The 10567-nt window shown below is 65.5% G+C and overlaps 1 protein-coding gene across 1 annotated transcript; it reads left to right on the forward strand.

Annotated features, from left to right (window-relative positions):
• Nucleotides 1-1036: 1036 nt before the first annotated feature.
• LOC147598369 (ras GTPase-activating protein 4-like) lies at nt 1037-10459 on the forward strand. The gene is made up of 20 exons (XM_086762954.1): nt 1037-1144; nt 4983-5039; nt 5442-5555; nt 5851-5912; nt 6030-6162; nt 6408-6489; nt 6688-6819; nt 6900-6991; nt 7242-7365; nt 7472-7625; nt 7963-8027; nt 8251-8363; nt 8436-8622; nt 8813-8950; nt 9058-9375; nt 9462-9599; nt 9684-9819; nt 9908-10028; nt 10106-10164; nt 10276-10459. Exons 1-20 carry the CDS (start codon nt 1080-1082, stop codon nt 10395-10397), a joined length of 2412 nt encoding a protein of 803 aa, XP_086619080.1. The 5' UTR covers nt 1037-1079; the 3' UTR covers nt 10398-10459.
• The last annotated feature ends 108 nt before the right edge of the window (nt 10460-10567 follow it).

Genomic DNA, 10567 nt, shown 5'->3' on the forward strand with positions numbered 1-10567 from the left:
CGCCGTGCGAAGGGCAGCACCGCGGTCACACCTGAGCCCCGGTCACGGTGCCCTTACGCTGCCTGGGAGGGCGTTAGCAACCTGCCCCCCCCCCCGGCCCCCCGCGCTGCCGCTCCTGCCTCCGTGGACCCCAGCCAAGGAAAACCGAGCGAACCCGGCCATTCACGCCCGCGGAGATCCGCCCGGCCGCCGCCCCGGGACGCTTTCACCCGGCGAAGGCGGGTCCCCCTCCGTCCTAACCCCGTCCCCGGCCGCGAAACCCCCGTTTCACCCGCAAAGCGGCTTCGAGCGGCTGTGCGAGGGGGTTGGTCCGTCCTGCGTGGCGCGGGCGCGGCCCCGACGGTGTGCGGGACTGGAGCTGGCACGCCGACACCCGGGAACGACGGGGGCAGCGGCCCGCGCCTCGTTCACCCTGTGCGGGGGAGGCAGGAGGGGCAGCGTGTCCCGCCGTGTCCCGCAGCGTCCCCGCAGCGTCCCCGCGGCGGCCGGGGGCGAATGCCAAGGACCGGCGTCTGCCGGCGCGGCCCCGAGCGCCAGCGTTGGGTGCTGGACGGGTCTCCGAGCCCAGGCGGGTCTCGAGGGAGGGGGTCCCCTGTCCCACTCCCCTATTTACGCCGCCAAGCCCCCCCAGAAATGCCACCCGGGGACGCTGCGGCAGGAGGGGTGCAGTGTGTAAAAAAAAAAAAAAAAAAAAAAAAAAAAGTTAAAAACTGAGCAAAAGGAGGGGTTTTGGGGTGCAGGGCAGCGAGGAGCGGCCGGTGCTGGGCCGGGGGCTCCAGCCCCCCCGCCCCCAGGTCCGTGGGGGGAGCGCGGACCCAGCCCCCGGACGACACGCTCGCATAGCCCCGCCCATACCCACGCGGGCCACACCCCCCGGCCGCCAGTCGATACAATCACCCAATCGCCACCGGGAAAAGGCTTTCTGCCCCGCCCATTGTCCCGCCCCGCGCGCTGATTGGCGTCCGGCGGTGCCGGCCCGCACATGGGAGCGGGGCTGGGCGGCCGCGGGTTCGAGGCTGCGCTCGGCTCCGCTCCGCTCGGCTCCGTTCCGTTCGGCTCCGCTCCGGTGCCCGCCCGCCATGGCCCGGCGCAGCGCGCTCTCCATCCGCATTGTGGAGGGCAGGAACCTGCCCGCCAAGGACATGTGAGTGCCCCGGGGAGGGGTTTAGGGTGGGGGGAGCCCCCCCTGCGCCGGGAGTGCTGTGGGGTGTCCCTCCAACAGGTCCCTGTGCTGTGGGGACAGACCCCCAGGGTGGCTTTGGGGTGTCCCCCCCTGTTTTCGGGGCTTGCCCAGAATGGCTTAGGGTCCCCTCAGCGGTGCCTGTGCTTTGGGGGTTCCCCCCACGGTGGCTTTGGGGTGTCCTGTCAGCAGTGCCTGTGGTTTCGGGTGTCCCCAGGGTGACTTCGGGATCCCTTTGCATTGGGGGTTCCCCCCAGGGTGGCTTTGGGCTGACCCTCCAGCAATGCCTGTGCTTTGGAGGGTCTCCCCAGGGTGGGTGGCTTTGGGGTCCCCTTGCATTGGGAGCTCCCATCAGGGTGGCTTTGGGGTCCCCCTTGCATTAGGGCTTCCCCCCAGGGTGGCTTTGGCTTCCCCAACAGCTCTCAGTGCTTTGGGGGATCCCTTGGAGTTGCTTTGATGTCCCCTGCCTGGGGACACCCCCAGGGACAGCTCTGAGGTTGCCTCCCAGGAGCACTCACTCCTGTGGAGTGCCCCCAATTTGTGTGGGGCTGCCCCCACCATGCACGCCCCCTACCTGCAGCTGGCCCTGGGGCTTCAGGGGGACCCCAGGACAAGCAGCAGGACCCCTGGTACACCTGTCCCCCCAAAAGGAGCCCCAGTGCCCTGGTCCCCATCACTGCTCCCTTCCCAGCCCCAGCTGCAGCCTGGGGGGGCTCTGAAGTGGCCCCTTGGGTTGGGCTTTCCCTCCTTGGCAGCCCCCCAAGGGCTGCCCGCGCATCCCAGTGTTATCCGCATCGCTCTGGTCCTTACGGGGTGGCATGTGGGGACAGCATCGGGCTGGGACGGGGAGGGGGACAGCATCGGGGTGGCTCTCAGCTGCCAAGGCGGCGGGAAGCTGTTGAGGAGCGCTCGGCAGCCGAGCAGGGTCAGGGCTGCCGGAAAACCAGCAAAAATCCCTGCAGCCGTCATGGAAAAAGAGGATAAACAAGGAAAGAAACATGACTTTTTTTTTTTTTTCTTTTTTTAAATCTCGTGTGTCAGGGCCTGATTTTTAAATCCCTTGGCACAACTCCCTGCTGGGAGCTCGGACCCGCGCGGGCAGGCTCTGGTTTTTAGGAGAGCGCCTGATGGAAAGCTGCTGTGCGATAACGCCTTGAGCGGAGCTTTCCGGATCAGAGACTTTGGGCAGGGAGAGCGACCACCCCAGCAGGGAGGGAGACCCCAGGGCTGGATCCAGTGCCTTCACCCCCTGGCAGACCTCGCCCATGTCTGGCCGCCGGCCCCCTCCCCTGCAGCAGAGGGCTTACGGGATCCAGTTCCTCCGCTCCGCCCTGGCAGCGGGACCCCCTGGCTCCCGCAGGATTTGGCCCAGGGAATCGCAGGAGCAGGATTCGGCTGACGTCACTGTGGTTTGGGACCCCCCTGGTGGCACCCTGCTCCGAGGAGTTGTGCCAGCTGCAGCCCCCTCCTCTCCCCCGGCAGCAGCGGTGGGATTTCCGTGGGATTTGGCCCAGGATGGGTCTCCCACCTCGTCCCGGCGCAGAAGAGCCGCTGTTTGGTTTTGCCTTCCATGCCAGCGCCCGCCCAGCGCGGGGCTGAGCACCGTGCAGCCACGAAACCGTGAAACTGCCCATAAAGAGGCAGGAAACCGGCTCCCGCTCTCGGCCTCCGGCGTCACTGCCTAACGCGGGGCCAAACCCGGGACGGGGGGGGAAAAGCTGGGACAGCTCTGGCTCGGCCCTGGGTGGGCTCGGCTGCTGTCCCCCCACCCCAGGATGTGGTGGGAGCGTGAGCTGCGTCCCAGCTGGGTGCTGCAACATCCCATTGCAGGAAAACAAGGAAAACAGTTTTGTTTTTTTTTTTTAATTTAATTTTATTGCCCCCCGCTCCAACGGCTGGGCAAAGCAGATGAATTTCTCCTTTCAAATCTCGACGCTTCAGCCCCCCCAGCACAGCCTGCCAGGACGGATGGGGAGCACGAGCATTTATTCGTGCCTCCCCCTCCAATTTATACCGTGCTATCCATCTTTAGCGCTTCAGTCTACACTTCCTCTTTTCAAAGCCCAACCTTCCCCTTTCCAAGCTCCTTCCCCTCACCAAGCCCTCCGCGTCGCCCGCCTGCAGCCCCCCGTGCCGAAGCTCGCCGCGCTCCGCGTAGGCGTCAGCAGGATGCCCAGTGCCCGCTGAGAGCCCGCGAGCCGTATAAATCTCTTCCGTTGACATCTCCCGGGCGATGCTGCACAGATGGTGTCCATCCTTTGGAGCAGGGATTTATCCCCCCGCTGACGCGGATCATGGGCTTCCCAGCACCTCGGGCACCTCTGCAGCCCACGGAGGACGGATTTTGGCCACCCTGTGTTTTCATCCCCTGAGCAAGCGATGCCCCGGCAGCGCAAGAGCGGCTTGGTGGCACCCTGCGTGCCAGGAGAGGTGGAGCAGCCCGCGTGCTCAAAATGCCCCCACGTTGGGGACGAGGTTTTCGTGCCACTGGCGCCAAAGCGACTGCCATCCGAGGGCTGCCCCGCGTTGCCGGGCACGGCTCGGGCAGGCAGATGTTCCCTTTCTGCCTGCCTGCTCCCTGCCCGCTCGATGGTTTGCACAAGGCAGGAAATGTCCGCGACGGGCTCCGGTTAACGGCGCTTGGTCCACCGCCCTCATTAAAACCTTCTCAGGAGGCTCTTGGCGACCTGCCGGCACCGCGCGTGCCCGAAATGACTGGGGTGCCTCGGGACAGGGGTGCCAGTGCAGCGCCTGGGATGCACGGCCCTGCAGCCATGTTTTGCAGGGCAGGGAGCGCCCCAAACCCTTTTCATCTCCCAAACCCTTTTAATCCTCCCAGCAGCTGGCTCTCAGCATCCCTGGTTTTGGGCTGAGGGAAATCGCTCGGTGCTTGGGGTCCCCAAACACTGGTCCGTGCATCCTTCCCTTTCTCCGGGACGCTCACGGCTGGCTGACGAAGGCCGCCGGGACCGGCGTTAATGAGTAACCCTGCTCGGAGCGAGCTGCTCTGTGCCGGCCGCCCGCGGGACGCGAGCCACAGCCGTGCCACCCTCCTGGCCGGCACCCGGGTCCCACCGGCTCCTCTGTCCCCGGCCAGAGCCCCCACCCCTGCCTGCAGCTGAGCCACCTTGTTTCTGGTGAACTGGGGCAATAAGCTGTGAAGCAGTGATTTTTTTTTTTTCTTTTTTTTTTGTAATTTTAATTTTTTTTGGCAGCAGTGCACGGGAGTGACGCCTCGTCCCCGGGGAGGAAGCAGGGTCAGAGCACTGCGGTAGCTGCCAGCAGCCTGCGGCCGCCGTGGCACGCGCTGCCCACCCTCCCCATCGCTGGGGGTGTCCCAGGGGTGTCTCTGTCCCTGCGGAGGTGTCAGGGCTCGGGGTGCGCCCCAGGGCTGGAGGAGGCTGTTGTGGCCTCGCTCCCAGCGCGTGCGAGGGGGCTGTGGGTGCCCGGAGCCGTTTCGGGGAAAGGGTGGGTTTTGGTTCTGTTTGTTCTTCGCCTTCCGATTTGGAAGAGGAAAGCGGCTTCCAGCTGCCAGCGGGATGCGGTGGCCGGACATAGTCAGGGATGTGTTTCCCTGGGCTGGGAGCGTAGCTGGGGTCACCGCGTGCCTGCAGCCATGGCCAAATCCACCCGCGGCAGCCGCTGGCTTCGAGGGGTGCCTCTGTACCCCCGCAACTGCCCCTCAGCACCCCATAGTCCCTACAAGGTGGGGGGGGGGTGGTCTGTGAGGGAGTTTGCCAGGGCTGAAGGCTTTAGGGTTGGGGCGGGGGGCCGCTGACGGAGCCGTGCCATGTCCTTCCAGCACGGGGAGCAGCGACCCGTACTGCATCGTGAAGGTGGACGATGAGGCCATCATCAGGTGAGCAGCTCCGTGTCCCCGTGGTCCCCAAACCTGCCAGCACACCTGGCTCCTGGCGGGTTCCTCCAGCTACCCTGCTGCAGGCACAATATTATTACTATTATTATTATTATTATTATTATTATTATTATTATTATTATTATTATTATTCCCTGTTTCTGGCTGAGCTGCTCCTCCAGACACAGACCACAACATCCAGCAGCTCATGGCCACCCCCCCACCCTGTAACCCACCCCCCAGGTCTTGCCAGCCCATCCCGTGCCCCATCTGAGGGTTCAAAACTGGGTGCTGCCCCCAGCCGTGTGTCACCAAAAGCTGGGAGGGTCACGGGGCTGGGGAGGTGGGAGGTTCCCCATCAAGGGAGCCCTGTCGCCATCGCCAGCGGTGCTGTCTGCCCCCCAGGACTGCCACGGTGTGGAAGACGCTGTCCCCATTCTGGGGGGAGGAGTACGAGGTGCACCTCCAGCCCACCTTCCACAGCGTCTCCATCTACGTCATGGATGAGGACGCACTCAGGTATGGCCCGGTCGGCAGCGGGGGCTCGGGGGCTTTGGCTGCCTGCCTGCCATTGTAGACACCAGAGAATCCCCACCTGGCCGCGCTGGCTTGGGCTTTGGCACACAAACGGGTGAAGTTATTACCCGAGATGGCTGAGGTGCTCCGTGGGGACAGACGCATGGTGGTGGCCCCAGCCCAGGACACCCGGGCACCTTGTCACCCCAAAAACGCTTGGCAGTGGGGTGTCCTGCCCAAGGCCCGATGGAGCGGGTGGGCTCCACGCCGTGTCCTGCTCCCAACTTTTGTTTTCCAGCCGCGATGATGTTATTGGGAAGGTCTGCATCACCCGGGACATGCTGGCGGAGCACCCCAAGGGTAAGGGACGGGTGGCTGGGAGGGTCCCAGCGAGGACCTGTCTCCCACCCCTGTGATGAGCCGGTCCCGAGGGGCCCCCCAGTGCCCCCCTCATGAGGGTGCCCCCTTCTCCCACAGGCTACAGCGGCTGGGTGAGCCTCAGCGAGGTGGATCCCGACGAGGAGGTGCAGGGGGAGATCCACCTGCGGGTGGAGGTCCGGGACAGCCAGGGCGGCCGGCGGCGGCTGCGCTGCACCGTGCTGGAGGCCAGGTGAGGAGGGGACACGGGTGCAGCTGGGAGGCGTACGGCGAGTTCTGGCTGCTTCGTGACTCGGTTTCCCTGCTGTCTTCCCAGTTTCCACCCTTGGGTGCAGAGCATCCCCACCACCCCACAGCGATGGGGGTCCTGGGGCAGGGTGCATCTCGAGATGCTGGGGAACCGAGGAGGGGAGTGGGTGCCGTAGTGCCTGTAGGTATTTTGGGAAGATATTGGCAAACTCTCCCTCTTCTCGGCAGGGATTTGGCCAGGAAGGACCGGAACGGTGCCTCCGACCCCTTCGTCCGCCTGCGCTACAACGGGAAGGCGCAGGAGAGCACTGTGAGTACGACTTCAGTTTATGGTGATCCCCCAACCTGTTGATGACACCAACCGGCCAACCTGCAGCTGAAATCATGCTGCTGGGAAGCCCAGACCTTGGCCAGGCGCCATCCCTGTCCCCCAGCATCCCCAGCTTGGTGTCCTGGGGGGTGTCAGATCCACCTGATGAGGTGGGGGATGAAGCCGTTGCCTTTGCAGGTGGTCAAGAAATCCTGCTACCCCCGCTGGAATGAGACCTTTGAGTTCGAACTGGCCGAGCCCACCGAGGAGAAGCTGTGTGTGGAGGTGTGGGACTGGGACCTCGTCGGCAGGAACGACTTCCTGGGCAAGGTGAGCCCCCAGACCCCATCACTGCTGCCGGGAGCCCTGCCCGGCTGCCCACCTGACACCCTCCTGCCTTCCCCTTGCAGGTGGTCTTCAGCGTCCAGGGGCTGGAGGCGGCCGGGCAGGAGGAGGGCTGGTTCAGGCTGCGGCCGGAGAAGTCCAAGCTGAGGGAGGACGGGTGAGTCTCAGCCACGGGGGTGTTGGGGTGTGCTGGGGGTGGTCCCAGTGCCGTTGGGGAGGGGGTTATTCCTAGGAAGGATCATCCCTTTAGAGGGGCAGCTCCTGGAAAAGCCTTTTTCTGGGATGGGAGGCAAGAGCAGGGCAGCCCCACCTGCCTGCCCAGGCTTTCTGGGGCTGTTGGGTCACCTCCTGCTTGGTGAAGTACTCATCCATCCATCCGTTCACCCACCCACCCTGTGCTCCTGCAGGCGCCAGGGCAGCCTGGGCTCGCTGCAGCTGCAGGTGAGGCTGCGGGACGAGACAGTGCTGCCCTCCCACTGCTACCAGCCCCTGGTCCAGCTCCTCTGCCAGGAGGTGAAGTCGGGGCGCCAGGTGAGGGGTCCCTCCAAAGCCCGGCCGAGCACCCACCTTCCTCCGGCTCTCTGCCAGGGCATGAGTCTCCCTCAGGCCGTCACGTTGTGGTTCCTCTCCCCACCAGGACGGCCAAGTGCACCTGGTCACCCTCCTGGATGAAACCACCACGGCCGAGTGCCGGCAGGAGGTCGCCATCAACTTGGTCAAACTCTTCCTGGGCCAAGGGCTGGTCAAGGAGTTTCTGGACCTGCTCTTCGAGCTGGAGCTGGCCAAGCCCTGTAAGGCTGGAGTGGGGAGCAGAGCTGGAGGCTTCCAACCATCTTCTGGGGCTGCAAAACCTCTGAGACTTTGTGGGGTGATTTTTAGGGAGAGATGGTTGGGGTTCAGCTATCATGCTGTGCACCAAGTGGGAACATGTTGGGTTCAACTCATGGGCTGGGGCTGGCTGAGGTTGGTGGAGGAGGAGGTGGTCTGAGGTTAGGAAATCCCCATAACTCCCATGGAAATGGGTAAGGGTGGAGGGCACAGCCCCTGTAAATGCCCCCCATGCCTGCAGCTGCCCAGTGGGTGACCTATCGCCGTCCCCCAGGCCACAGACCCTCTCCCATTTTGCAGGTGAGCCCAACACTTTGTTCCGGAGCAACTCCCTGGCCTCGAAGTCGATGGAGTCCTTCCTCAAGGTGCCACGCTGCCCGAAACCTGCTCTTCCCAGGTCACCTTTGCTCTGGGCTCTCGGCACTGGGCCCAGTTCCCTGGACGGAGCACTGGGAGGGCTGGTGGGGCTGGATCTTCCCCTGAGTCTGGGAGGTTGGAGAAGATACCTGGGTGACCCTTACTGGGGAGTCAGGTGCCAAATTCATGGCTGTGCCCCCCGTCACCATCCCCTGCGCGGTCCCTGGGCAGGTGACGGGGATGCCGTACCTGCACGCCGTCCTGGGACCCACCATCACTCGCGTGTTCGAAGAGAAGAAGTACGTGGAGCTGGACCCTGGCAAGGTGGAGAGCAAAGACGTTGGGTAAGGGGCACGGGGAGCGGTGGGGCAGTGGGTGGGCCCTGGCCGTGGGGCTGAGGGTGCCGGTGCCCGCAGGTGCTCGGGGCTGCACCGGGTGCAGACGGAGGGCGAGGTGATCGAGCAGGGCCGTCAGCACCTCCAGTCCTACCTCGGCGAGCTGCTGGACGCCATCGGCAAGTCAGCCCCAGCCTGTCCCCCCGTCATCCGTGCTGCTTTCCGGCAGCTCTTCCGGCGTGTCGAGGAGCGCTTCCCCCAGCACCAGGTTGGGCTCTGTCAGGGAAGGGACCGGGGGTCAGATGGGGATGGTGCAGACCCCAGCTTTGATTGATGGGGTCCCCTCTTGGGCATGGGGGTGGCCCCCGTGTCCCTGGTTCATCGATGTACATGGTGCCCAGGGATGTCCCGTGTGGGGACAGACCCTCACATGTCTCCTCCTCCTCGCGTGGCCGCAGCACGCCAAGTTCGTGGCCGTCACCAGCTTCCTCTGCCTCCGCTTCTTCTCGCCGGCCATCATGACCCCCAAGCTCTTCCACCTGCGGGAGACGCACGCCGACGCGCGCACCAGCCGCACACTACTGCTGCTGGCCAAGGTGGGGTTGGTGGTGTCACCCAGGTGGGGTTTTTGGGGTGCCCAGCTGCTTCCGGTTGGGGAGGACTGGGTCCTGCTGGTGACACCGCTGTCCCTGGGGGGCTCCAGGCTGTCCAGATGGTGGGCAACATGGAGCCGGCGGCCGGGCGGGCCAAGGAGGCCTGGCTGGCCCCGCTGCTGCCGGCCCTGCAGCAGGGAATCGCCCAGATGAAGGACTTCATCACCCGACTGGTGGGGACAGAGGAAAAGGAGGAGGAGGAAGGTGAGGGGCGGCCACCGGACCTCCCGGCCGCAGTGGTGAAGGAGGGGCCTCTGTTCGTCCACAAGACGCCAGGCAAGGGGCCGCTGCTGGCCGCCGCTGCCAAAAAGCTCCACTTCTGCCTCAGCGGGGAGACCCTCAGCTTCAGCAAGAGCCCCGGCGCCGAGGTAAAGGGGTGCTGAGGGGCGGTGAGGGCGGTGGCAGGGTGGGTGGCACTGACCCCCCCTGTGTTGTGTGTCCCCCCCAACGTCAGCGTAGCGGTGCCATCGCCCTGGCTGACATCCTCGCTGCCGAGAAGGTGGAGGAGAAGAGCTTCGGCAGCGCCCACGTCATGCAGGTGGTCTACGTGGGCGCGGGTGGGCAGCAGGAGACGGCGTATCTCCAGTGCAAGGTGGGACGGGGGGGACACCCAGACCCCGAGGGGTGTCACAGCGCGGGACGAGGGGTGTCACAGCCCCGTCCCCGACCCCCGCAGTGCGTCAACGAGCTGAACCAGTGGCTGTCGGCCCTGCGCAAGGTGTGCGTCAACAACCCCCGCGTGCTCTGCGCCTACCACCCCGGTGTCTTCCGCGGGGACAAGTGGAGCTGCTGCCATCAGAGGGACAGGACAGGTACCGGGGAGGGGATGCGGGACCCCCATGTGGGTGCTGGTGGGGATCCCCCCCCATCCTCGGTATCGTCACCCCCGCTGTCCCGCAGGGTTGGGGTGCGACCGGACCCGGCATGGCGTCACCCTGCAGGGCTGGAGCGATCCCCTGGACCCCGCGGCAGAGGCGCAGCGCCTCTTCCACCACCTCCAGAGCCTCCGAGGGACCCTCAGGTGAACCCTCGCCCCGGGGGGGGGACACCCCCCTGCACCCCCTTCCTCCTGCCAAGGGCTTCTCCCTCTCTTCCCAGGGAAAAGTACTGGGAGCTGCTGGAGCCGGAGGGTGCGCAAAACGGCCCCCGGGGTGAAGGTAGGTGGGCGGTGGGGGATTGTGGGGGCCCTGGGGGGACTGTGGTTGTGGGGCCCCCCCACCTTGGGGGCTGTGGGGCCTCATTGCTGCTCTCCCCTCCCCTCCCCACAGATACGCCCTTGCCCGAGGGGCTCAGCCGGCTTTTCGGGGTGCTGGGGGACCTGGAGAGCCACCACCGCCTGGTGCAGCCCCCGGCCCCCCCAGCCCCTACCCTGCTGCAGCTGCAGACGTGAGGGGACACGGACCCGCCCCCCCCCCAACACCTCCACCCGGGGGTCGGGGGGGGGGGGGTCCCCATGCCTCAGGGGACAGCGGTGGCAATAAAGGCACTTTGTACCCTGCAGCCCTCTCCTGTCTGCACTGGGGACACTGCTGGCCCTGGGGCCAGGGGCTTGGGGGTCAC

The sequence above is a fragment of the Chlamydotis macqueenii genome, chromosome 19 (genome assembly GCF_036417535.1).
Source record: "Chlamydotis macqueenii isolate bChlMac1 chromosome 19, bChlMac1.mat, whole genome shotgun sequence".
Lineage (NCBI taxonomy): Eukaryota > Metazoa > Chordata > Aves > Otidiformes > Otididae > Chlamydotis > Chlamydotis macqueenii.